Raw genomic sequence first — 27,434 nt, forward strand, 5'->3', positions numbered from 1 at the left:
CAGTGGCTTGGTGTTCAGTCTTGTTCTGAGCCCCCGAGGTGGGGGGTACAACAATTACAGCACAATATTAAAGCAGTTTAAAGCATCTTAAAATCTCAGAAATAAAGTGGGTCCTAAAAATATACGCCTCGTGAATCAAAAGGATATGAAAGGATTGGCTAATTTTTTTTATTTAAATGCACCCTATTGCACCAAGTGCTTGAAACGTAACACAACCAATTTAAATACTTAAAAATAATCATTTTAAATATTTTTAAATACTTACATATTTAGAAATGCATCTAAAGAGAATAACATACCAAGTGAATTAGAAAAAAAATCATACAGTACTTGTATGATAAATGTATTTACAGACTTAGTTCTGCAATCTATACATATTAACTCAAAAGGAAAGCCTATCACACCTTTCCCCAATCTACTGCCCCCCAGATGTTTTAAGAACACTATAAGAGTCCTGTTGGATCAGAGTTATATAACCAGCTCCATCCCATACATGCTTAAAACATAACATTATATTAATGTGAAAGATGTGCCCATTAAATTCAACTAAACAATTAGCAACCAAAATAAACTTTATGAGGATCAGGAAGAGATCAAAAAACCATCTAGCACTCTGCCGCAGATAAAAGATGTTGAGCTTGCTCAAGCAAGCAAGTCAAATTGCACACTACAGTGGAGAAGAATTTCAGTCATTGGTGGCTTGAGAAAACAACTCCATTCAAATTAGCATTAATTTGCCTTCTTAGCATTAACTATCACTGTAGGGGCAGTGATGGATTACTCCCAACTCCCATTAATCCCAGTCAGCATGTCCAAGAAATTCTAGTCCAACATCTGGATGGCAACAGGTTCTCCAGCCCTAGTCCAAAGGCAAAGTATGAGGAACCACACATTTAACGGGGTGGTACTTTCAGCCCTACGTAATCAGGCAGCCATTGGGTTTTTAGTTTTGGAGCGGGGGGGACTATAACCCATCAGCCCCAGAAAGTACAGTGGTGCCTCGCAAGACGAAATTAATCCGTTCCGCGAATCTCTTCGTCTAGCGGTTTTTTCGTCTTGCGAAGCAACCCTATTAGCAGCTTAGCGGATTAGCGCTATTAGCGGTTTAGCGGCTATTAAAGGCTTAGTGGCTTAGCAGCTAAAAGGCTATTAGCGGCTTAGGAAAAGGGGGGGGGGAGCGAAAAAAATCGCAAGACTCGCAAGATGTTTTCGTCTTGCGAAGCAAGCCCATAAGGAAATTCGTCTTGTGAAGCACATCGAAAAACGGAAAACCCTTTCGTCTAGCGGGTTTTTCGTCTTGCGAGGCATTCGTCTTGCGGGGCACCACTGTATGGCTGATGTGAGAGTTATAGTTCTAAGCATCTGGAGCACCCCAGCTTGGGGAAGGTTTCTGTATCGAGCTAAATGAGCCTGTTTATCAGTCAGAGAGGCCTGCAAGAGTCGCTTCCATTTTACCCACTTTCCAAGCATTAAATGCACACATGTAGGGCTGCGTGTGTTGCCTTGCTCAGTACTGGCACTCGCCCCCCCCCCATTGTGTTTTGGACCAGCTCCTGCTACCTCCCTTGATTTGCACCCTCTATGTTGCCGTTTCAATGGCAGGCTTGAGAGGATGCAGTGGGGCTGGCCCTGGCCAGAGCCCCTCGCAGGGCTCTTCTGGTGATGGTGGTGCACCTCTGGAGGATTTCATGGGCCTGAGGGCGTGGGGGTATCGTTGGATGACCAGAAGCGGGTTCAGAATCTGAGGAGCGAAGCAAAGTATCAGACGAGCCCAACGGTTGCTCCTCAAAGCCAGAGTCGCTTCGATGCTTGCTCTCCAGGGGCGGGGAGAGACAGCCATGACTCCTTGAGGAACGGAGGAGGAGGGTCTCTCTAGGGGTGCTGTTCCTCACCCTATTCACTTTAGGATTCTGGGGCCAGTCATATCCCTGTCCACTCGCGTTTCCTGAGCTGTCAGACAGGCAGTCCACCCCACTTGCCAGCCCAGACGTGGCTACGGCCACAGACACACTCAGAGAGTGGGATCTCATTCTACTTGGGGGCGTGTTGTATTCTTGCATTTCCATCGTCGTATTGGTTGAAAGAACCTGGGCAGCACCCTCACAAGAGCCTCTCTGTTGGCTTGGGGAGCTCTTACTCAAGGGACTAGTAGCTTGAGATAGGTTTGGCATAGAGTAACACAGGCTGCTATTGACGAGAGCCAAGAATTTGCTGTGAGGGTTTCTGTATGGCTGGAGGAACATGGAAGGGACGTAGCCTGTTGTCCCGTTATACCTGAAAGACCAAAAATGCAAAAACGTCACTTTAAAAGCAAAATAAGTTCCAGGATGACAAAAATGGGTTGGTTTGTTTTTTTCATTTTCATTTTTTGCAAGTCGGGGGTGGGGTGGGGTGGGGAATGTTGCTGTGTAGCTTGGAATAGCAGGCTACCTCTCACAGGGCTGAACCTTTCATTCTACTGTTTTTTAGTTTATTTTGTATGGCACAGATGACATCTGTGCCAAGCATCTCCAAGCTTTGGGTTACTAAGAGGCATCCCTGATGGTGGTTTCATCTTCCACGTGACGACCCTTCAGATATTTGAAGATGGCTGTCACATCATTTCTCAGTCTTCTCCAGTCTTGTTTTAAGTGTATGGGATTGGGCAGGGAGGGATTACTTGCTTTTAATTAGTGTAAAATGCATTGTTATTGGAAGAAAGTTAATAAATCAGTGATAATGATAATGATGATAATAATATGCCAACAATGTTTGGTGCCCATCAGCAGTTTAGCTGCTGAGTTCTGTACCAGCTGCAGCTTCCAAACCAACCTCAAGGGTAGCTCCATACAGAGTGCATTACAGTAATCAAACTTTGCAGTTACCAATGTTTGGACCACTAGCAGACAAGTTATCCTGATCCACGAACAGCCCCAGCCCCACTGGCTTACCAAACAAGCCACCATCCATCATCTGATTTCTCCAGCACTTCCACCACAACCCCAATCTTCACAGACAGTTCATCTGACTTCTTGGCCTCATAAGCCCGTGTGACATAATACAGCATCCCTGAAAGAAAAGAGGAGGAACTGTTTCCAGCTCTCTACTTGTTTTCTTAAACAATACACCAGATGAGCAAGGAAGAAGAAAGGCAACTGGGACAGGGAAGGGCAACTTCCCAAACCAATATGTAAACCGAAGCACAGCTGTCCTCCATATTGCATTTCTGGATCTTGAAGTGCTGTTCTTTAACCCAAAAAATGTGTATAAAGAGCCATACATTAGGGGATTTGCTTCCAGATGTTTTGGACTGTCTCTCTCCCATTAGCCCCAGCCAGCATAGCTGTATGAAGCTGGGGCTGATGAGAGAGTTGTAGCCCAAAGCAGCTGGAAGGCACCTGGTTGATGGAGGTTGGCATAGACAACCCTGAGGTAGAGGTGACCTGACTTAGCAACTAAGGCACCTGCCTGATGTTCCCCTCTATGAGAAAGCATCAGAGTCACTTGAGAGACTTGTCCAGACTCACCTGTCTCTTTTGTCTCCTCGGTGGCAGCTGCCTCCTCCGTCTCCTCCAGGTACGGGGCTGGGAACCAGGCAATTTGTTTCCAGTAGTTTTCCACCAGCCACCATCCTGCAAAAAATAATCACTCTGAAAGGAAGCTGAGGCCATCTGCAAGTTTCCCCCAGTGTGCCTTTTTTAAAGACAGAACCTGATGAGTGTGGGGTCAACTGCACCACTTAATCCCAATTTTGTGAGAGCATGGATGATGGGAGTTGTAGTCAGCAACATCTGAGGGGCCGCAGATTTCCCACCTCTGTCAATAATCCTTACAACAACCTTAAAAACTAGATATTTTTATTCTCATAAATAAAAAGGGAGGTGGCAGAGAGAAGCCTGCTTGTCCAAAGCCAGCCAGTGAGTTCATGGCAGAAATGAGATTTGAATCTGGGACCTCCTGATTTGTAGCTCAAATCTCACAGCCATGGCGCTGCACCTGTTTTCCAGAATGAAGCATCAGCAGCGGACATGGGACAGCGGGAGGTTTGCTGGCGAAAGCTGTTATGCTGTGTATTTTGTGCTCTTATATGTGAACTGCTCTGCGATTTTTATTTTGATGAGCAGAAAATAGCTGTGATTCCTGCATATTGTTTGGAGGTTGGATTAGATGACCATTGGGGTCCCTTCCAACGCTACAATTCAATAATACAATGATGATGATGATGATGATGATGATGATGATGATAATAATACTACAGTGGTGCCTCACAAGACGAAATTAATTCGTTCTGCGAGTTTCTTCGTCTTGCGATTTTTTCGTCTTGCGAAGCACGGTTTTAACGGGTATTAACGGTTTTAAGAAAAAGGAAACAAACTTGCAAGACGTTTTCGTCTTGCGAAGCAAGCCCATAGGGAAATTCATCTTGCGAAGCAACTCAAAAAACAAAAAACTCTTTCGTCTTGCGAGTTTTTCGTCTTGCGAGGCATTCGTCTTGCGAGGTACCACTGTAATAATAACAAATTTCTACCCTGCCCATCTGGCTGGGTTTCCCCAGCCACTCTGAGCAGATTTCAATGGAACATTAAAAACAGAATAAAACTTCAAACATTAAAAACGTCCCTAAACAGGGCTGACTATGCATACAGAACTGGAGTAAAGAAGCATACCTGTCTTGTCTTTCATGAGGACTTCAAGTATTTCCCCCTTGGTGGCTCTGAAGAGCCTGTTGCTTGTGTCTTTGGTCTCATAGGCTTCAATGCACCTGTAACTCTGGGACATGACCGGCTGTGTGATGGTCGTGCTGGGTGGCAAAGGTGTCTCTTTCTTCCCTGGGCCCATTTCAGAAGGCAAAATCACAATGCTGCAAAAGTGGGAGGAATGATTTGTCTGCTGTGATTTCTGCACTGCAGGGGGTTGGACTAGATGACCCTTGCGGGGGATCCCTTCCAACTCCAGTCCTAGGATTCTATGTCCCTTTTTGAACTGGAATAAATTCCAAAGAAATTACAGCAGATCGGGAAAACTTGTATTCTCAGTGAGCTTGGTCTCTAGTCTAATTTCATCCGTGGTGACACAGTTTATTACTATTATTGAAATTAATTTATTAACTCCCTTCAGAATCAGTGTCTCTGGGTGTTTTACACATAAGATAATTTAAAACAGTTTAAAACAACAACAACAACAACAGCAAAAACAACAAATACATTTGAAAGAGGACTGAAACCCTAACAAGTGAAAACACGCGGTGAAGACTCGTTTACCTAGCTGGGAAAGTCTGTTGGAACAAAAATGCCTCAGCTGTTTCTGGGAAGTGTAGACAGTGGCTGTCTGTTGTATTTCAACATGAATGCTACTCCACAGAACAGAGGCAGCTGCATTAAAGCCCTGCTCCGAGTCACTCTCCAGAGTGGCCTTCTGAGATCTTTGGAACTTGCAGGAGAAGCTCTCCATGCAGATTTTGCCTAGTATATATTACTTGGTGTCTTTCAAGGCTGGAATCCTGGAAAACATCTCATCAGAAAAGCAGCAGACTGCAATATAGGAAGCAACGACTCAGACCCATGGTCACCTGTCACTGACTGGCAGAAGCTGTTATGGTTTTCAGGCAAGGGCTTTTCCCCAACCCTACCTAGAAATGTCATTGAGAATCAAACCTGGGATCTTCTGCATGCAAAAAAATAAATAAATGCTCCACCACTCAGGGCACTTCCCCGTACATAAAAGCATGCAAAGAAAGTAGGAAAGCATATAAACAAAATAGTGTGGTGCTGATAACGGCAACATCACGGGTTTGATTCCCTTTATGGAACACCTGCATATTCCTGCAATGTAGGGGGTTGAACCTTGGGGTACCTTTGAACTCAACAATTCTATGATTCTATGAAAACATGGCCTATCAATAGCAATGGCTCATTGATATGTCACTGCTTAGAATTAAGACAAATGCTTAAAACTCATATAACCATAAAGAAAACTCTGGTGCCATGTTGGCTGCAGGCCAGTGAGATATTTGTCAGTTAGGAATCTTCAAAGTATCTCAATCAATTAATTTGACAGATCAGTTCTATAAAAACCCGCATGCACAATGATCCTAAGCAGTTTCCTTCAACGTGGCATTTTGCTGCAATTATTATTTCAACCTACTCTGAAATGTGCACGTCTCTGCAGTAGTTCATGTCATTTTCCATTTTGAAAACATACAAAAGTTAATTTGTCAGTTTCAGCTACCAAAAAAAGGAAAAGGGTGGGGGGAAGCTTTCAGGAGCCAATCTGTAATGACCACTCTTACATCTGTCAGTTTGCAAACGACAGTCAGCAGATCACGAAGGCAGCTCTGAGAGTCATAACTAAAAGGTTTTTATTTCAGCTCAATCCATTTACCATCCTTTCCTCATCCTTGCCACAACACTCCCATGTGTGCAACCCTGAGAATTAAAACCAGTACAATGAATAAAGCTAAATTCAGACACAGAATCACTTCCAACATTTGGGAAGCTTCATTGTATTTTGGCATAATATTGGAAGTGGCAAGCCACTGGTTTGCTAGGGGCTGGCAAGCCAAAGTTGGGTTTGCAAACAGCGGTTTGACTTGGCTTTAGGGTTGGTCTGAACAGACAAGCCACAGTGATGGGTGTTGCTTTGTTCTAGACTACACACATGAGTGCTGTGAAGGTGAGAGATGAAGGTTGGCAAGCAGCTCTGACCCATGAATTGACTTTTGTCACAGAAGGCTGGTCACCAGGCCAAGGAGTGACAGAGCCCTACCAGAATTTTTATAGGTTTTGGGGGTCATTCTGGAATGATACAGATCCCTTCCAAACCTATGATCCTGTATCTGTGAGGTTAAAATCTATAAGTGAAAACTTGCAGAGCCAGCCAAACCAGTTACTTTTTTAAGTTAAGGGCCTTAGCTGGCCAGTTAACTGCGACCATTAACATATCCAAAGAGGCTGTCCTGTTGCCTGAGTTTGCTTTTCCCTCTCCTCCCTCCCCATCCCTTTTCCTTTTCTGTTGTGTCATTTAGATTGTAAACCTGAGGGCAAGTTCCATATTATAATGAATTGTTGCAAACCCCCCCAAATAACAACCCCACCTTTAGATATATAAAATGCACACAGAGACACCATTCCTTCTAAATAGATATATATACTTTCATTTCTTAAAAAATGACGGTACCTGTTCTCCGGAAAAGAAGGGTCCATATCTCGGCTTTGTGCTTCAAAAAAATGGACGACATCCTCTCCCTGGGAGATCCTGGCTTTTGTCTTCAGGAGCTCCTGACAGTAAATCTCCAACAACATCAGACTCTCCCGGCACCTGCTCAACTTCTGGTTCTTCTTCAGCATCACATTTACATCTTGGAGGGGACACAACAGAAGTGGGAAAGCCATCAAGGGATGCTGTGGTGGCTCTTGGCAGCACCTCCTCCCCCATCCCCCATCCTTTATACTCAGGGCTGTCTTAAGCATATGCGGCGCCGGGGTGCCTCAGGTTAAGTACTTAATTCGTTCCGGAGGTCCGTTCTTAACCTGAAACTGTTCTTAACCTGAAGCACCACTTTAGCTAATGGGGCCTCCTGCTGCCGCCGGGCCGCCAGAGCACGATTTCTGTTTTTATCCTGAAGCAAAGTTCTTAACCCGAGGTACTATTTCTGGGTTAGCGGAGTCTGTAACCTGAAGTGTATGTAGCCCGTGGTACCACTGTAAAATTAAAATCTAATGAAAGGCCTCCCTTCTTCCCCTTTTACCTCGAAACCTGGGGATGGTCCGGTCGGACTTCTTCAAGAGACCACTTTCAATAGGGAACTTTTTCTTCAAGTCTTTCTAAGTGATAGGAGAAACAAGAAGGGAAAATGAGTACAGTGGTGCCCCGCAAGACGAAAAACTCGCAAGACGAAAAACTCGCTAGACGAAAGAGTTTTCCGTTTTTTGAGTCATTCCGCAAGACGAATTTCCCTATGGGCTTGCTTAGCAAGACGAAACGTCTTGCGAGTTCTTGCGAGTTCATTTTCTTTTTCTTAAAGCCGCTAAGCCGTTAATAGCCGCTAAGCCGCTAATAGCCACTAAGCCGCTAATAGCCGTGCTTCGCAAGACGAAAAAACTGCAAGACGAAGAGACTCGCGGAATGGATTAATTTCGTCTTGCGAGGCACCACTGTACTATCATGCTTCTCAACAGAGGAGAAATCATTGTGCACAAGCAGGGGAAACTGGTCTCCCCAGTTTCAAATCTTACTCCCTTTACGTTCAAAAGAAAACTTACATGGAGTTTCTTAAATTCTTCAAACTCCCGGTAGATGAGAATGTTGTTTTGATCTGACCAGGAGACAAGAAGCATCCATACCTGGGGAGGGAAATAGAGCAGATGGTTCCTACAGGCCCTGAGTGTCTCCCAGCCAGCTCTTATTCAGTGCTACAGCTACACTACATTCTGGAAACCCAAGACTTATGAGGAACAGATGAGGGAGCTGGGAATGTTTAGCCCGGAGAAGAAAAGATTGAGAGGTAATATGACATCCTTCTTCAAATATCAGAAGGATTGTCACACAGATTGCTTGTTTCCTGCGTCTCCAGAGTGTAATATCCAGAACCGATGGGTTCAAATTACAAGAAAGGAGATTCTGACTAAACATTAGGGAGAACTTTCTGGTGGCAGCAACCATGCGGCAGTGGAACGGACTACCACAAAAGGTGGTGGAGTCTCCATTGGAGGTTTTTAAGTGGAGGTTGGATGGCCATCTGTCAGGGAATTAGCTGTGATTCCTGCATTGGAGAGGGTTAGACTAGATGATCCTTTGTCTCCTTTCCAACTCATGATTCTATGATTTTTGTTAGAGTTATTTCACAGTATAAAAAAACCCCATAAACAATTCAAATCAGCTCCATATATGAAAACAAATTGAAATCAATTCCACACCTAAAAATATTTTCAGACCCAACACACATGCATTAACTGTGGGAGAGGCAGAGGGGCAACTGAAATACCTTTTGTTTTCTGTGCTTCAGCAAGCCCACTGCTTTCACCTCCACGGGAAACCTGCCGCTGCTCATCTCCCCAAGAGGACGATGCTCCATCTGTCTTGCAAAATCTCTTTGAAGCACCTGCTTCCTGCAGGCCAGGTATTTAGGAGCACCCAGGGAGGAGGGGCCAACTTTTCCCAGCTGGCTCTGAAACTCAGGTTTCCTCCTCCGCCCAGAAGTTCCAAAGTCTGGCAACCCTGGAGAGATTCTTTGGGGAAAGGAGGAAGATATGGAGCCCAGACCCCCTACAAGGCCATCTCTCAGGAGATCAATCTTGTTTGTTTGTTTGTTTGTTTGTTGCTAACCCAATACATTTTGGAGCCCTTGGCACATTCAAAAGGGTCAGGAGCAGGGACACACAGGCTCACATCTCATAGGAAGCTGCCTTATATTTATGAGTCAGACTCTTGACCCATCTTGCTAAGTATTGTCTTCACTGACTGGCAGCAGCTCTCCAAGGTTTCAGGCAGGGGGCATTCACAGCCCTAGCTGAAGATTCTGAAGGTTGAACCTTGGACTTTTTGCATACAAAAGAGATGCTCTCCCACTGAGTCACAACCCTTTTATCCACACCCCGACAACACAGCACTTTCCCCCTAGTTGCTGTCCCAGAAAGCTCATTCCACATTAAAGGGAGAAGTTTTACTGCACTGGCTATAGCAAGCTGAAAAGGTTACTTCTTTTGGGTTCATTTTTGCGTATTTTTTTTTGTACCATCCCTTGCTCCCTTTGTGGCAGCTTCCAAGACTGAATTACTCTGCAAAGTTAATGGTCAATCTTAACTAGGTTAAAAACCCAGTTTTACTTCAAAATAAAAATAAAATAGAAGAAAGAGTTTTTTTAAAGCATCATATATGATAAAAAGATATATCACAAGCAGAAATGTCTGTAAGAAACAAATGCACAAGTTGGCCCTAGTGCTTCTGCTGATGAGGATTGCCAGCTTACTAAAAATCATGTTGATACAAGATGCCCTTTAATTGTGACATCATCCGTTGCACCTTGTAGGCAGATGCCCTTGACCTGCTTTTGATCCAAAACCTGCCTCCCCACGCCCAGCCTTCCGTATTGGGAAAGAGAGACACACAGGGATAATGGAGGGGGAGGGAGCAGAATTTGTTCCACCAATCCAAACTCAAGAAAGAGGCATCCTAAATACCCCCCCCCCCCCACACACACTTCATTCATATGGACCAAGCCAGCTGACTCCCAATGCTCTGAACCTCCAATCTCTGGGAGTTGTTTTATCATGAGTAGGAATTTTAGGGAATTCTGATAAAAACAAAATTGGAAACAGAGACTGCTGCAGCTTGTGTGTTCATCTGTGGTCAGGAAAGGAACTCCATCAGGTGAATACAATAAAATTCATTCACAACTTTGTTATTTGTTTAAGTCTGCAAATGATACATAGTTAGTGACTTTTTTCCATATCAGTTTGACATTTCCTTCACATTGAAATGAATTTAAGTTACATTAATTTTGTAAACTGTTACATAGCGGACAGAGAGGCAAATAATGTACAGTAGTCCAAAACATTATTATTGCAATGAGGATGATTTCGGTGTGATTTGTGCATTGCGGGGGGTTGGACTAGATGACCCTTGGGTCCCTTCCAACTCTGCAATTCTATGCTAGTCGGACACGACTAAACGACTAAACAACAACAAAACTGCATTTTCTCAAAGGATGGTTTCCCCATCCTCGTTTAATCTTCACAACAACCCTAAGGAGTAGGTTAGGCTGAGAAATGTGGAGGGTGCCAGGTTGAAGGATGATGTACAAATTACAGTGAACTTTGCACTGTGGTTGGTGGTGATGGTTCACAAGGTTTGTTCAGTGGTTTTGGTGTGTACCCACTCCCCCCTTTTCTTATGCCCATGGCAGCCATGGCACTTTGATCAAGACACCTGTTTTTTTAAACAACAAAAGCACTGCCCAATTATTCAGCTATTTGCTCCTCCCCTCCCAAATTTGCATTCCTTTCTTTTTCTCCTCTCTCTCACCAATGAATCCATTGCGCAACGTAACCTTGTCACGTTTCTGAATTGACAAGGAAACACTGAAATTAAAGAAATTCCCCCAAAGAAACAGATAGGTATGGCAGTATTTGCAAAGTCAATATAAGATAAAGATAAAGATAATTTATTACAGTCGGAGACCAGCTTATAAAACACACTTGGGGGTATAGTCACAGAAGTAAAACAGACAATTAAAACAATGTACAACAATAAATTTAAAAACAATGTACAACAATAAACTATCCCAGGGAGTTGACTCAGTGTCACCCATGGAATCGAGTTTGGGGATTTTCATGCCGGACTATTTTGAGTTGGGTGATGGTCTGCGCCTACAGATCTGTACACAGAATCTGGTGACCATCCAGGTCATCTTCTGATCTTTGCCTAACAAGAAAAGGTCAAATTTTTGCTTTTGCGGGAGGTCGGCGAGCCTCACCAGTAGGGGATCAATGATCTTACTACGTGCCTCTTCATAAAAGGGACATCTAAAGAACAAGTGTTCTGGGCTTCCTATCTCTCCCAATGGACAGGTGCAAAGTCTCTGAGCATACGGGACTTTTCTAAAGGCTCCATCCAGGACCAGCGAGGGAAGAGCCAAGCTTCTGGCGAGTGTAAAGGCCCTTCTTGCATTTCTAGATACGAGATATGCTGCCGGTGCGGCTATATCTCTCTCTCGATTTCTCCGATTTTATAGTCGGGCACCTTGCGCAGTCCTGTTGTCTCTCGGTGTCTAATATTCTTTGCCTGACTGTAGCTTTTGCCTGGCCCAAGCCCAGTCTTAGAAGGGCTTGAGGGGCAAAACCCAGTTTCTGGAGGGTGTTCAGGACTGCAAAGTCAATATGATTTCCTTAAGATGGCCAGAAGACAATGCTGATGGACAAGTGCTGTTAATTATTAAGGGGTTGAAGTATATTGTTGCAACACATTGGGGTGGGGGGGACTGATGAACGGACAGAGAATCAGGAAGTGGTACAAACGGTGAGCAAAAGTTTGAAGAATTATTGACTGGGCAAAGAGAGCAAATTAGCCACAGTGGGATCTGCTCATGAAATAGGTCTATCTGGCAAGGGTAAAATGCTGACTTGGCTCCACCAACGCTCTGCCTTTAAGGGTTCTTGTGGGGCCAGGCCAGCTCCAGGATCTGACGGTCCTCTCAGGCAGTGGAGCCATCAGGGCAGGAATCTGGGGCAAATGTCCATGTGTCCCACTTGGTACAATGACCAGGAGGCCCCCCTCAAGTTAACTAGGCTGGCTTACCACATTTTAAAGTAAGGGAAGGGGTGCACATTTCCATAAAAACAGGGAAAGCCCCCAAAAGCCAGTGTGGTTAGAGTGCCGGACCAACATCTGGGAGACCAGGGTTCAAATCCCAGCTTGGCCATGAAGCTCACCGGATGACCTTGGGCCAGTCCCTCCCTCTCAGCCTAACCTACCTTGCAGCGTTGTTGTGATGAAGAAATGGAGAACCCTATAAGCCACCTGGAGCTCCTTGGAAGAAAGGTGGGATATAAATGAAATAAATAATAAATAAATAAAATAAGCCATCTGTTCCAAAGTCTAAGGCTGCGTACACACCATATGTATAAATCACATTCCCCTTCCCACCTCAAAGAATCCTGGGAACTGTGGTTTACAATTAACAAATGCTGGGAATACTACAGTTCCCAGGATTAATTGGCAGAGAATGTGCTTAAAAACCATGGTGTGCATGCCCCTGCTCTCAGGAAAGGCATCCTAAAGGGCCACCTTAAGGGTTGCAAACCCAGGAATTCTCTGGTGCTCTATCAATATTGAGAAATAATCCATTATACTTTATCTGACAACACAGGCTTCTCCTGCTCCTGAGGGAAGGATCCAAACCAATGGATTCAAATTACAAGAAAGGCTATTGTGAATGACTAACTGCTGGAGGAGACTCTTGAGAGTCCCATGGACTGCAAGAAGATCAAACCTATCCATTCTTAAGGAAATCAGCCCTGAGTGCTCACTGGAAGGACAGATCCTGAAGCTGAGACTCCAATACTTTGGCCACCTCATGAGAAGAGAAGAGTCCCTGGAAAAGACCCTGATGTTGGGAAAGATGGAGGGCACAAGGAGAAGGGGACGACAGAGGACGAGATGGTTGGATAGTGTCTTCGAAGCTACCAGCATGAGTTTGAGCAAACTGCGGGAGGCAGTGGAAGACAGGAGTGCCTGGCGTGCTCTGGTCCATGGGGTCACGAAGAGTCGGACACGACTAAACGACAACAAAGTATTCAGGAAGAACTTCATGAGGGTAAGAGCTGCTTGACAGTTGAACAGACTCCCTCATAAATTCTCCCTCTACAATTCTGTGATTCTATGATCCCCATGAACATGAATACACGTAGTGAGAAGTACACAGACATAGGTCACATTTGCACCATACATTTAGGGCACAATTAATGTACATTTCAAGCACACAGCTTCTTTCTCCACCCTCCAAATCCTGGGGACTGTAGTTTGTTAAGGTTGCTTGGAATTGTAGCTCTGTGAGGGGGTACACTACAATTCCCAAAAATTCCTGGGAAGAGTTCTCTGGGAATATGATTGATAAACGTCTTTGGGAATTGTAGCTCCTTGAGGGAAATACGGGTCTCCTAGCAACTCTCAGCACCCTTAACAACCTACACCTCCCAGCGGTCTTTGGGGGAAGCTATATTAAAGTTATTTTAGCATACCATGCTAAAGTGGTATCATAACACCTTAAATGCATGGTGTGAATGTGACCATCATTGATTGGGAAGTCTTGTGCAACAATGGGCTTTGATCTGATCCAGTGGGTCTCTTCTAATATTCTTAGATCTTTCCTGAATCAAAAAATATCCCATTCTAGACATCAAGTAGCCATTGGGATTCATTGGAAGCTGATGGAGAAGAGAAATTATCCCTTGAGAAAGTTGGTATGGACACTATAAAGAAAGGATTGCAGAAACATCCATGGTCAAAAGTCCTGCTCAATGTAGGCCAAAGATTGCAAATACTTACAGCAACTTGGAATGTGAATTTGCATGCTCTGATTTCCTCATATGTGAAAACAAAGTAAAAGTAAAAATGTTCTACTTGTCTGCCACAATTTATTATCTTATTTCCTTGGGAAAACACCTTTCTGACTCAGAAGCCCAACCTAAACATTTGCTAGATATTTGCTGTCCTGGTCATTTAGGGGAATGGGAGAACATCAGTGTCTAAAAACCTTCCTAGATAGCTTAGAGAGGTTGTCAGGGCAGTTCCATCATCGGCTTGCTACATGTGCCATGTTTCTGGAGGTCAAAGCAGAAATTCAGCATGAGGTTCAGGCCTGGAGCCTCTGCCCTGTTGCTGATGGGCAGTTCCACAGCCGTTGCAGCAGCCCAACTGTGACTTTTTGAGTTTCTGGTCCATGGTCTTTCTAGATTCAGAGGGGCTAATACAGTTTCCTGCCAAGGGTGCAAGAGATGGGGGCGGGCACCAATATGGCTCCATGGCAAGAACACACAGGAGCCTAGTTACGCCTCTGCCCTAAGATAGTTGGATAGAAGAATGTTAAACTGTAACTGCTTTTACATGTTTTTAATTATAATTGTTTTTTAACTGTTTTAACTGTTTTAGATAGAATGGCTTGGCTTGGCTTTTAAATTCTGCATCTGCCATTCTCAGCTCCTCTGGATGAAAGAGTTGGATATAAATTCAATTATTAATATTATTAATAAATTAGCATATGAAAAGTTGATGCACATCAATGTCTTTTTTTGTGGGTGATGCATTTCCTCTTTATTTGGAAAAGTAACACCCACCCTCACCCAAAGTCACATTCAGTGAGGCTCTAACATGTCACCTTTGTTCTTTTGCTCGGCTTCTGGAGGAAAAAAATTCAAAGATACTCCGCACTTGCCAAAACATCTTAGAACCAGGAAGCAAAGGCTCAGCACCATTTACAAGGCTCAGATGAGAGACCATGTGAATGATCCCCACCCTAAAAGCAGATCAACCTTATAATAGCTCTGGACTTTACAGGGCCCTTGGAAATTCACATCCTTCCTGTAAAAAATAATCATAAAAGTTGATACATTTCTACTGTGTCCAGTGCAAATATCAGTATCACCTGCAAATTAAGTGTGTGCACACACAAAAGTAGGCAGTCTTACAAGGTAGCAGTTGAATGTAGAAGAAAATAAATATAAACAGAAAACATGGATCTAAAATTTGGAGATTCTTGAATTTGCTCTTCCATTGCTAGCACCACCACCACCCAACCCAAGTTGCATATCTGGCAGCAGAATGCAAGAGGCAGCGCTTCACCCACCTGTTCCACTGCTTCCACCTGGGCAGAGAAGCCAAGCAAGCAGCAACAACTTAAGGAATACCCTGCCTCCTGCCAAGTTCGGCAAGTGCTGGGGCACAGCAGCAGCAGATGTGGAACGCAGCAGGTGGGGCCAGAAGGTGGCAATGAGCATTTTGCCTCAGGTAGCTAAACTGCATGGGTCACCCCTGCCTAGCACCCAGATACAACCAACATATGCAGCTAACAGAGCAATCCTAGTGTGGTTTATTGAGTCAATTTGCATAGCTCAGTGGCAGAGCATCAAGGCAATTCAGAACTTTTCAGAACTTCTGCAGAGTTTTGCCCATGCACCATAAAGAATGGAAATTGCAGTTGTAGGTACTCAGACCTGCCATCTGCATCAGGTCAGCAGTAAGCAATTCCACAGCAGCCTTTCCTAGCTGGAATGCTCCAGATGTTTTGGATGTGTTAGACTAGGACCTGCGAAAGCAGGGTTCAAATCCCAACACAGCCATGAAGTCCACTGGGTGACCTTGGGCCAGTTCCTCTCTTTCTCTCAGCCCAACACAGAGGAACACATGAAACCGGTCCATTCAGTTCAGTATTGTCTACACCACTGGTCTTGAGCTGGTGGGTTGGAACCCACTAACATGCTGCAGCCCGATCCAAGGTGGGTGGCAACAAGAGCGCTACCACCCTGCAAATATATGGGAAAAGATTAAGAAATGAGTCCCCAAATGCATGTATGATTAAAAGGATGCCCTGGGTCTTCAAAGGTTGAAGATACCTGGTTTGCGCTGATTGGCAGCAGCCTTCCAAGATTTCAGGGGTCACACCCTGAAAATAGGTCACACCCTATTACACCAAGTGCAATCTATACATATTAACTCAAAAGGAAAGCCTACCACACCCTTCCCCAATCGACTGCCCCCCAGATGTTTTAAGAACACTAAGAGTCCTGTTGGATCAGAGTTATATACCCAGCTCCATCCCATACATGCTTAAAAGATGTTGTTGTTTAGTCGTGTCCGACTCTTCGTGACCCCATGGACCAGAGCACGCCAGGCACTCCTGTCTTCCACTGCCTCCCGCAGTTTGCTCAAACTCATGCTGGTAGCTTCGAGAACACTGTCCAACCATCTCGACCTCTGTCGTCCCCTTCTCCTTGTGCCCTCAATCTTTCCCAACATCAGGGTCTTTTCCAGGGAGTCTTCTCTTCTCATAAGGTGGTCAAAGTACTGGAGCCTCAGCTTCACGATCTATCCTTCTAGTGAGCACTCAGGGCTGATTTCCTTAAGAATGGATAGGTATGATCTTCTTGCAGTCCATGGGACTCTCAAGAGTCTCCTCCAGCACCATAATTCAAAAGCATCAATTCTTCAGCGATCAGCCTTCTTTATGGTCCAGCTCTCACTTCCATACATCACTACTGGGAAAACCATAGCTTTAACTATACGGACCTTTGTTGGCAAGGTGATGTCTCTGCTTTTTAGGATGCTGTCTAGGTTTAGGATGCTGTCTAGCTTAAAAGATAACATTATATTAATGTGTAAGATGAGCCCATTCAATTCAACTAAACAATTAGCAACCAAAAGAAACTTTATGAGGATCAGGAAGAGATCAAAAAACCATCTAGCACTCTGCCGCAGGTGGGGGGTCCTGCTCAATATAGGCCAAAGATTGCAATTACTTACAGCAACCTGGAGTGTGAATTTGCATGCTCTGATTTCCTCATATGTGAAAACAAAGTAAAAATAAAAATGTTCTACTTGTCTGCCACAATTTATTATCTTATTTCCTTGGGAAAACACCTTTCTGACTCAGAAGCCCAACCTAAACATTTGCTAGATATTTGCTGTCCTGGTCATTTAGGGGAATGGGAGAACATCAGTGTCTAAAAACCTTCCTAGATAGCTTAGAGAGGTTGTCAGGGCAGTTCCATCATCGGCTTGCTACATGTGCCATGTTTCTGGAGGTCAAAGCAGAAATTCAGCATGAGGTTCAGGCCTGGAGCCTCTGCCCTGTTGCTGATGGGCAGTTCCACAGCCGTTGCAGCAGCCCAACTGTGACTTTTTTAGTTTCTGGTCCATGGTCTTTCTAGATTCAGAGGGGCTAATGCAGTTTCCTGCCAAGGGTGCAAGAGATGGGGGCGGGCACCAATATGGCTCCATGGCAAGAACACACAGGAGCCTAGTTCCGCCTCTGCCCTAAGATAGTTGGATAGAAGAATGTTAAACTGTAACTGCTTTTACATGTTTTTAATTATAATTGTTTTTTAACTGTTTTAACTGTTGTAGATAGAATGGCCTGGCTTTTAAACTGTGCATCTGCCATTCTCAGCTCCTTTGGAAGAAAGAGTTGGATATAAATTCAATTATTTTTATTATTATTAATAAATTAGCATATGAAAAATTGATGCACATCAATGTCTTTTTTTGTGGGTGATGCATTTCCTCTTTATTTGGAAAAGTCACATTCAGTGAGGCTCTAACATGTCAGCTTTGTTCTTCTGCTCGGCTTCTGGAGGAAAAAAATTCAAAGAAACCCCGCACTTGCCAAAACATCTTAGAACCAGGAAGCAAAGGCTCAGCACCATTTACAAGGCTCAGATGAGAAACCATGGGCATGATCCTCACCCTAGCTGGAATGCTCCAGATGTTTTGGATGTGTTAGACTAGGACCTGCGAAAGCAGGGTTCAAATCCCAAACTCAGCCATGAAGTCCACTGGGTGACCTTGGGCCAGTTCCTCTCTTTCTCTCAGCCCAACACAGAGGAACACATGAAACCAGTCCATTCAGTTCAGTATTGTCTACCCCACTGGTCTTGAGCTGGTGGGTTGGAACCCACTAACATGCTGCAGCCCGATCCAAGGTGGGTGGCAACAAGAGCGCTACCACCCTGCAAATATATGGGAAAAGATTAAGAAATGGGTCCCCAAATGCATGTATGATTAAAAGGAGGTCCTGGGTCTTCAAAGGCTGAAGATACTTGGTTTGCGCTGATTGGCAGCAGCCCTCCAAGATTTCAGGCAGGATCTTTCCCAGTCCCACCAGGAGATGCTGGGGACTGAACCTGATGCCTTCTGCATGCTAAGCAGTTGTTCTACCACTGAGCTATGGCCCTAGCTCACAATATTGCTGTCTGGATAAAATGGGTAAGGTGGAGGCTGAAGTGTGTATGCTCTGTGGAGGAAAGGTGGGATAGAAGTATAAGAAGGAATAAAGTATGTCAACTAGCCTATAAGTGAATAAACTACAGTATATTTTTAACTTACTCTCCTAATAATTTGTATATAAATTATAAAAGTGGTATATAAATTTTGTTAAATAAAAAAAGAGGAAATGTTCAGACTTTCAAACAGTATGTTATGCCTGAGCCTTCATTGCTGAAACTCCCAACAGCACTGTCATGCTCACAAACACCTGATGAAGGAACCATTGTGACATAACCCATTCAAGCAGAGATAAGGGGCAACAGGCTGTCAACAGTGGCAGTAGTTGGGAGCTTCCCAGCTATTAAAAAGCCACATAGAGTCTTTTCATACTGCCTGAGGAATTAATCCCTTATTTAACGTTCATAATTGCTGGATTGATTTAACAGGACTGGAGCTAACATTTACTTGGATTTGGCACCACTGATAGGCAACTGCCTGCTGCGTCCTCCGCTTTGAAGGCACCCTGGTCTTTGGGCCTCCAGCACCTTCTTCAGCATGTCCAACCCATCTAGGAGGCGTTTGATGCTGGTGTTCTACTGGGTCAGGAAGCCCCTGACAGAGAAGCCATGCCCTACCATCTCGGCCAAACCTTCTGCCTCTGCACCAGCTTGCAACACTCCTCACATTTCACCCTACTTCACGAGGAGCAAGACACAACCTCCTCCGCTCAGGAGGTCCAGCAGGCGCAAGGTGCTTCGATTGCCAAATCTCACCGACCCCATGTTTTTAAGATCTGCCATTGGCAGCGTTGGCCGGAAGAGAGCCCGCAGGCGTGGCAAGCAAAAGAAGACTCCAGCAGAAACAGGAAAAGGGGTGAGGGCTAGGCTAGAGGCAAGAAGGCTCCAAAGTTATTTGCGGGGTGGGATTGCTTTGGAAGATGCCTTCTCACAATCTCTTCCCTTGAACCATGTAAGGACATAAGAAGTGCCTGCTGGATGAGGCCACACTGGCCTGTCTAGTCCAGCATCCTGTTCTCACAGTGGCCAACCAGAGGCCTGTGGAAACAAGAGCATTCTGTATTCCCTTCCTGCATCTTCCAGCAACTACTATTCACAAACGTTACTGCCACTGACTGTGGAGGTAGAGCATTGCAGTTTGTAAAGGGTGCTGCAAATTGTAGCTATGCGGTAGAAGGGTAATCTACAGTTCCCAGGGTTCTTACAGGGGAGAAGTGACAATGCTTTTAATATATGGTGTGTACACAGCCTCAAATTAGCTACACCAGCTTTGAGCAAAGATTATAATGCATATTGTTGTTGTTGTTTTACTTTTATAAATATTATAAAACCCATTCCTGCAAGCCATGTAGTCTGGAATAAACTCAGTCATTCCTCCTGTCATTAATTGTCATCATAGGAGTTCCTAAATGCAGATGGAGCTTATTAATTTTAATAGAGCTACTCCAGAGTAAAGAAAACTGTAGCTTATGGCATTACACTAAATGCTAATTAGGCTTGACATTTGATAATTATATAGTCATAAAGTAAACAAGAGTTAGAAAATAATTTCTGGTGTTACCATTGTTCTAGCTGATGGCACTGCAAGGCCCAGCAGATTGTAGAGGATGTCTAGATAAATGGAATGGGAGAGACATAAAAAGCAAAAAATTGTAAATTGTATTATTTATTTTCTAACATTGTATTTTTTAAAAAACAAAAATATATTCACCACACCTTAATTTCCATCTATTATTATTATTCGTCTGTTAATTAGACTGCATTATTAATATTATTATGAATAATTGAAACCTCCTCCCTTATTTTTCATCTACTGTTATTACTGCAGTCTGTTCATAAGAATATTATTCTTAATACGAATATTAGTGTTATTAATACTGAGGTCTTCTTCCTCGGCTGCAAAAATAACAACAGCGCCCCTCCCTTCCTAGGAAGCGGCCTACTGGAGTTGCCATTGCCAACCACTCTCAGCCTCCTTTTTCCCCCCTCGAAGGGGCGGGCCCCTTCTGGCCCAGCATGCTTTGCGCGCACCCAACATGGCGGCGCCCAGCCCTAGCACGTCCGGACCGGCGCCCGCTTTCCCTTTCCCCTTCTCCGCCTCGACGGCCGGGGCTGAAAAACCCGCGGAGGGGCAGCCTTTGCCGGCCGCCGAGCCGAAGAAGAAGAAGCCGCCCTGTCGGGCCTGCACGGACTTCAGGAGTTGGATACGGGATCAGAGGAAGCAGTCGGACCTGGTGAGGGCTGGCAGTGGGGCTCCGGAAGGCCGCAGGGAGGGCGGGAGGAGGGAGCCGTGGCCCTTGGGAGCCCCGCGAGGACGCAAGGCAGGACGGGCGGAGCTGGGCGAGTGCACTTGGGGAGGGGCCAGAGCAGCCGGTCCCCCGCTTGCCTTGGGACTAAGGGGCGTTATGGAGTGGAGGGTGAGGGAGAAGCTCGATGGCGCGATATTATTTAATTATTACATGTATAGCCATTGCTTCTTTTTTCTTTAAAAAAAAAAAAAGTTTAGGGGTCCTCTCATTTTCACTCAAGAACATCACCATTTTATAGTTCAGATCGGGAAAAATAAATACAGCAAATGGACAAAAGTACAAAGATTCACGAAATGTTTAGGGGTATGTGTACTCCTGCATACCCCCCCCCCCAAAGCACTGTGTGTCTCCCACCTTTCCCTAAGAAGTGCAAGGTGGTGTACATGGCTCTCTGTCTCCCCATTTTATCCTCGCAACAACTGTAAAGGTTAGGCTGAGAAACAGTGACTAGACTAAGATCACCCACTGAGCTTCATAGTTGAGTGGGGATTTGAACCCTGGTCTGCCACATCTTAGTCTAACACTGTAACCGCTACACAACTTGCACAATTCTTTAACAACTATCTCAAGGTGAGACACACAAAAGGTAATTAAAATTACCAAACCAACAGATACATTTAGCACAAGACTAAAACCCTAGCAAGTGGGCACTTGCAGTAAAGACCCATTGATTCAGCTGGGAAAGCCTGTTGGAAAAAAAACTTCTTCAGTTGTTTCTGGAAACTGCAGGTGGCTCATGGGGCATTATGGGATGTAAGGAGAGGTGTGTCACAGGGTTGAACTTGCCCTTGGGACAGGGAGAGAGTGTTGTAAAAAGTATATATATGACCTGCCTTTTCCCGATCATTGTGTAATGAATCACGTGGGGCAGAGATATTCTCCTTCCTTGTTGAATTTATAGAGACATGAGAAGCTGCCTTATACTTGACTATAAACTGCCTTGAGCATTAAAAACGTTCGGTATGACTGCTGACAGTAAATAACTAAAAGATTTCTGATTCAGTTCCAAGAGTTTAACTCTCTGAGGTATATCCAACTAAGCTCTACTCAGATAAGACCCACTGGAATTAAAGAACCTAAGTTAGGCATGCCCATTAATTTCTCTATCTAGTTTTTTTACAGGGTCCAGTGGGACCATGGGTTGATCTTCCTTGTTCAAAGACCTGTTCCCAGAAGATATTTAAACCTGTGGAGCTCTCTTCAGGCCTCTAGGAAGTAGTGGATCCAATGCCTTTCTGCCCTGAGGATGCAGTGGCTCTGTCTCAGGGTTCAAAATTAGCAGGGCACCAGGCATATTTTGCACCTAAAGATACTCCATTTGCAAGCACCTCAAAAAATTGGGTTCCATTTTTTGCTCCTGGCTGACACTCAAGGTTTACTGAAATGTATGTGCTTTGAAGCCTCAAAGTATATGTTAAGAATAGATAATATGTTAAGGAATTTCACGGTAGAGTGTTTTGAAAACTGAAGTACGGTACCAATATTTTTATTGGAAACACCAAATTAAACATGTAGTAACAATGTCTGCTAAAAATGTGGTATTAACAATATGTCACATGTGAATTGCATATTAGTTCATACTTATCAAAATAATAAAAAGTGTTGCTAATACCCCACCCCCCAGTGGTGCCTAGACATTCTGTTTTGGTGCCCGCAACCCAAGTCCCAGAAGCCATTTGGCTCTTAGCTTTTCTATCCCAGTTTCTAACACTGCTCTGTCTCTGGAGTCCCATAAAACTTGGTGGTGGGAGATTCCTGCCATTGTGGTTCCGCTTATTGGTGCCCTGGCTCAGCTTGGGAGAGATTCTTGGGGGGTATAAGGAAGATTTGGACATAGCTTCTGTAGTTTTACTAATTACAGTTGAAAACTATGCATACAAATATTGGTGAGGTGTTCTGTCTGTGCTGACATCACAGCACAGACTGCTGTGCTGACATCACAGTGTGACTTGGCACAGTATGCTTTGCCCAACCTGGCTTAATCCCCAAACTGACAGAGGACAGTTTGCATAGGCGGTGGAAGGGGAAGCGAGCAGGGCCTTTGACGCAGCTGTGACTTACAAATCTGCTTTAGAGTCACAGTGTGCAGGACTGTTCTGTGTTTTCTCTGGCTTGTTGCTGATGAGTACATGTTTTTTCCAATCTAGGAAACAGGAGCCGCAGAGAAGGAGTTACCTCCTGATTGCCCTTTAGATAGAGAACAACTGGGGAGAAATTCGTGGTCGTTTCTTCACACAATGGCAGCGTTTTACCCTGATCGGCCCACTAAAACTGAGCAGAAAGACATGGTTCAGTTCATCAACTTATTTTCCAAGTTTTTCCCTTGTGACGAATGTGCAGAGGACCTGAGAAGCAGGTGAGTGAACCAGCCAAGTAGGTCCCATGCCTCACCTGCAAGAAGTGGCATTTAGCGTCACAATGGTATTTCTGTTAACCGCAATACTAGGTCACTAAGCACCCACCTTGAGGCTTGCTCTTGTTTCTGTATAAGGTCCAAGTGATGAGCCATCTTAAATCACTGGCAATTCTGCCTGTAATTTTCAAGCCTGCTCTCTTGAGAGTGTGATGCCATTCCCACACTTCCCAGGAATTGATTTGGGATGAGAATATAATCCAATTTCACACCTGTTCTAACACTCTCTTAACTTCCCAACCCAGGAATCTTGGTATGAGGTGGATTGTAGTAGAGGCTGGTCCATCAGGGAAGAGAGGAACTGCCCTGCTAACCTCAGTCTGCCCTCTGCCAATCTCCACCTGCCTACTTCCTTACTTACAACCAGTCTGGGAAGTGGCACTGCTTGCCATCTTCCTCCTGCTCCTTAGTTTCAGTGTTGCCCCTTGCAAAACTTCATAGAGAGGAGGATGGGGACAGAACCAGAAGGAGTTGGCTGTACCTGTTATAGGTTCTGGCTTCACCTACTGTTGGGTTGCTTGACTTGCACCCCACCAGTCCTTAGGGGGCACCAGCCACTTCTGGTGAATGGGAAGTTAAAAAAAATGCCATTGGACTCTGTTTGGTTTTCCCTCATACACAGATTACGAAGAAACCAACCTGATGCCAGCAACCGCCGTAATTTGACGCAGTGGTTCTGCCGGCTTCACAACGAGGTCAATAAGAAGCTGGGGAAGCCCGAATTTGACTGTTCCCTTATAGATGAGCGCTGGCGAGATGGCTGGAAGGACGGGTCCTGCGATTAGATATCCTAGCAAATACAAAATTGGTTCACCTTGATTAAAAGAAGCTAGAAAGAACTATGAAATCAAGCCTTGTATGGACTTTTGCTGAAGCGTACAATTGATCTTTGGTATTGAGGTTGTGGTGATACAGGAGGAGGAGGTGGTGGTGCAGGTGTTAGAATAGATGTCCTGCCTGATTGTTTCTGATTCTGGAAAAAGTAACAAGAAGGTCCTGAAGTAAGCTAGTCTTATGGGAATTTTCTACCTGCTGGTTGTCTTTTCCAGACCACATACTTACTAGCAAATGCTGCCTTAAATTTTTTTTATCAGTACTTTCTTAATGGCAGGGAAAAACATTTCTCTAGCCACTGAACTACTAGGCTGGGGGGAAAAGTTTTAGAACTTTTTTTTGCCACCCCCAGTTCTGCAATCTGCCTTCATTTTGTTTGTCTTTATGATCAGATTTTACGTTGTGTCTTTTTTCTTCCCTTATCCTTGTAATCTGGAATGGTTTAAAAATTATTTTAAAGAGAGTACTATTTAACCACTGTGGAGCTGCAGGGCTCTCTTCGTTCAAGGGATACTAAAACCATCCTTTTCCAACTTTTGGTGCCCTTCAGCTGTTTAGGACTACAACTTCCAGTGGTCTCAGCACAGCCATTCTGACTGGTGCCAGTGGGAATTGTAGTGCAAAACAGCTGAAGGGCACCAGGTTGGGGAAGGCTGCCTTATGTTTTCCACAGGTTAATTAAGGTACAAAGAAATTTACAGAGTTGTAGAATCCCAGTAACTTTGCTGAAGTCCTAAAGCAGGGAAAATAAAGTAATTTCTGAGTGCAAGTCTAGGTCTCACATTTCAGCTTTGTCAACAGATATTTTTCTTTGATTTCTATCTGTCTGGCAAGAGGGTAATATAAATGAAAGGAATGATTAAGCACAGGGAAATTAGGATTATATATGTCATGTATTAAAATATAACTTGTGAGAGGTGGGGTTCATGAAGGTCATATTAGCCCTACAGCACTGGGAAGAGTCACTGAGCTTCCTTTTTCAAGGAAGGTTTTATTAACTCATCAGAACTTTGTGTGCAGGAAGTCAGGCGTTCTGTGAAATTATAGTAAGAAATAGTTGTGCACTGAGCATATGAAGGTAGAGATGGACCATTACGTCTTGTAGGAATCCTTGTGTGAACAGCCTGTTGCCTGCATTGGCAGTGGGTTGAAGACCTGGCAGTGAGTATTTGACGAGATCATTGGCCCTTGCAAACACTTTACATGGGTGGCATTACTGGTCTTGCGCTGCAGAAAGTCCTGAGCTGTGAATTGTACTGCATTTTGATTTAGGGTAGATTTTAACTTTTTACTCACAAGTGAAATTTAGATAACTTGCACTTAAGCAACAATTATGTGAAGCTGTTGGCCTGATTTAGATGTAACCATGGTTTGTTTACATATACAAGCTGGGTCAAGCCATGAGCTTGCGTGTTCCACCTCTTCTTCCTTCAAGCACAACAGGAAGATGTTTAAGCCTTCCATTTTCTCATTTTGTCCAAATATGGGAAAGTGGTTTGAAGAAACCATGGTTCAGTGTTCCTGGTTTGTTAACTATCAAATAATAGTTTTTATATCATGGTTTGTTGTGGTTCTAGATACGTACACTTGCCTCCTCATACATCATGAGCAACTTTAATAGCCATGTATATAGAAACATCTATGAGTGAGTTTCATCACTGGAAACAAACAGGTAGCTCTTGGGCACCTCATTAACAAAACCTGCATTCATATGACTGCATATGCCCTGCCCCAGTAAATCTAAATGTCCAAGCCATTTTATATGAAAAGAGTCTAGTAATACAGTGGTGCCTCGCAAGACGAAATTAATCCGTTCCGCGAGTCTCTTCGTCTTGCAGTTTTTTCGTCTTGCGAAGCACGGCTATTAGCAGCTTAGCGGCTATTAGCGGCTTAGCGGCTTTAAGAAAAAGGAAACAAACTCGCAAGACGTTTCGTCTTGCGAAGCAAGCCCATAGGGAAATTTGTCTTGCAGAACGACTCAAAAAACGGAAAACACTTTCGTCTTGCGCGTTTTTTGTCTTGCGAGGCATTCGTCTTGCGAGGTACCACTGTACCTTGCTCTACAAATAGGTTGCCTTGTTTGTACTAGATTTCCTGGTCTCCTGCTTTCAGGCTAACATCACAATATAGATCAAAAGACTTCTGGGCTTCAGCATCCTTTGCCAATCTGGTTCCCTCCTGGTATTTTGCACTTACAACTCCCATCAGTTCTGAGACTGATGGGAGTTGTAGTCCAAAATGGCTGTGCTGGCTGGGGCTGATGGGAGTTGTCAAAAACACCAGGAAGGCACCAGGTTTATGATGGCTGGGCAAAGGGATGCAAGGTTCTGGCCTGGAGATGGGGCCTGTGCTTTGAAACACTCCTAAGAAGCCAGTGAAATGGCAGTCCCTAAGCTGCCAGTGTTTCACCTTCATCCACTGCAAGCCAGACTAGAATCCTGCAATTTACAGCAGGTGGACCAGGGAGAATGACCTGTGAGGTTAATAGGCTCCAGCCTGGCTGGTGCATTTTAAAGCACTTTCACGGTAAGAAGGTGGCAATCCCATGTGGTGGCTGTATGGCTAAAGGTTTCGCTGAAGGAAAAGTGATGTTTTGTATCTTGACTGAAAAGTTGAGCTGCTCTATATAATTTATTTTGAGGCATTTCTGTTTATCGATAAAGAATGTCAATTATCTAAATGCACTTGATGAAGGCAGTTGGTAAAGTGTATCTCAAAAATGTATTTATTTCCTGGCTGGTGACCAAACAATAAAGTTAAGTATTTCCTTTATTCCTCCCTCCCATTTTAATTTTTAAAAAACATTTTGTCCACATTGTAGGGCCTTAGTAACCAGGGAAGGAGGGACAGAGAAAGAGAGTTGGTTGTGGTTTTATTTTCTATTCGCAAGCCAGATTCAGATAATAAATTACATTTGCAGAGAGATAAGTGAGGCATCATATTAAAACACAGAATAGTTTGTAGGAAAATAGTATAACATTCCAAAATTCCTCAAACAGTGGCTAAGAAGGTATTGGGTCTTAAATGGGCCTGATCCAACAGAGCTATTCTTCTGTTTATGTTCTTATTGGTGTCGGGTGGGAAAGGAGCAGTTTTACAAGGAAGGGTAATCATCTAATGCTGTAAAGCATGTCGTTTCTTTGTGCCTTTAACAGTTATCTAGAAGGGAGAATTTTAACAGATGCAGTGAAACAGATGGGGAAAACGGTGCCTGCTCAAATTCTCCTTTCTACCGAGCTCTTAATCTTTCATTACAGCGACTTAGAAGCAGACAGTTCACCAATGTCATTTTCCCACTAATTATCATAGAATCTTCTCACATAAGTACATCCACTTAAAAACATCAACAGCCTCTTCTAGGATTCTGCTGTATTGAATGATAAATTCAAATCTAACCTAGAACCCTTC

General features: G+C 44.1%; 2 protein-coding genes across 8 annotated transcripts; one reads left to right on the top strand and one right to left on the bottom strand.

Annotated features, from left to right (window-relative positions):
- Positions 1 to 1,334: 1,334 nt before the first annotated feature.
- On the bottom strand, positions 1,335 to 20,486 carry NOXO1 (NADPH oxidase organizer 1). 5 transcript variants are annotated; one of them, XM_080981712.1, is made up of 10 exons: positions 20,187 to 20,486; positions 20,032 to 20,081; positions 8,963 to 9,206; positions 8,241 to 8,321; positions 7,727 to 7,802; positions 7,156 to 7,336; positions 4,647 to 4,840; positions 3,507 to 3,611; positions 2,931 to 3,048; positions 1,335 to 2,274 (listed from the first exon to the last, which is right to left on the bottom strand). In XM_080981712.1, the coding sequence occupies exons 3-10, from the start codon at positions 9,050 to 9,052 to the stop codon at positions 1,593 to 1,595; spliced, it is 1,527 nt and encodes a 508-aa protein (XP_080837838.1). In that variant the 5' UTR covers positions 9,053 to 9,206; positions 20,032 to 20,081; positions 20,187 to 20,486; the 3' UTR covers positions 1,335 to 1,592. The 5 variants fall into 5 exon arrangements, with proteins under 5 accessions (XP_080837838.1, XP_080837839.1, XP_080837841.1 ...); XM_080981713.1 differs by having other exon boundaries at positions 20,349 to 20,463; XM_080981715.1 differs by lacking the exon at positions 8,963 to 9,206 and having other exon boundaries at positions 20,187 to 20,485.
- On the top strand, positions 18,773 to 26,798 carry GFER (growth factor, augmenter of liver regeneration). Of its 3 annotated transcripts, XR_013979567.1 has the most exons (4): positions 18,773 to 19,326; positions 22,927 to 23,135; positions 23,815 to 25,797; positions 26,069 to 26,798. XR_013979567.1 is itself a non-coding variant. In XM_080981744.1 (3 exons), exons 1-3 carry the CDS (start codon positions 19,009 to 19,011, stop codon positions 23,975 to 23,977), a joined length of 690 nt encoding a protein of 229 aa, XP_080837870.1. In that variant the 5' UTR covers positions 18,773 to 19,008; the 3' UTR covers positions 23,978 to 26,798. The 3 variants fall into 3 exon arrangements, 2 of the variants coding, with proteins under 2 accessions (XP_080837870.1, XP_080837871.1); XM_080981744.1 differs by having other exon boundaries at positions 23,815 to 26,798; XM_080981745.1 differs by lacking the exon at positions 18,773 to 19,326 and adding an exon at positions 20,478 to 20,704 and having other exon boundaries at positions 23,815 to 26,798.
- Positions 26,799 to 27,434: the final 636 nt, after the last annotated feature.

Source organism: Podarcis pityusensis (genome assembly GCF_964106645.2).
Source record: "Podarcis pityusensis genome assembly, chromosome: 14".
Taxonomy (NCBI): domain Eukaryota; kingdom Metazoa; phylum Chordata; class Lepidosauria; order Squamata; family Lacertidae; genus Podarcis; species Podarcis pityusensis.

Excerpts from the sequence above, each read along its gene's own strand:
- GFER (XM_080981744.1), top strand. The coding sequence starts at position 19,009 with ATGTCCAACCCATCTAGGAGGCGTTTGATGCTGGTGTTCTACTGGGTC. Across the intron at positions 19,327-22,926 it reads CAGCAGAAACAGGAAAAGGG|GAAACAGGAGCCGCAGAGAA; the intron begins GTGAGGGCTAGG and ends TTTCCAATCTAG. Across the intron at positions 23,136-23,814 it reads GCAGAGGACCTGAGAAGCAG|ATTACGAAGAAACCAACCTG; the intron begins GTGAGTGAACCA and ends CCTCATACACAG.
- NOXO1 (XM_080981712.1), bottom strand. The coding sequence starts at position 9,052 with ATGGAGCATCGTCCTCTTGGGGAGATGAGCAGCGGCAGGTTTCCCGTG. Across the intron at positions 8,322-8,962 it reads TGAAGCACAGAAAACAAAAG|GTATGGATGCTTCTTGTCTC; the intron begins GTATTTCAGTTG and ends TTCCCTCCCCAG. Across the intron at positions 7,803-8,240 it reads AAGAATTTAAGAAACTCCAT|AAAGACTTGAAGAAAAAGTT; the intron begins GTAAGTTTTCTT and ends CCTATCACTTAG.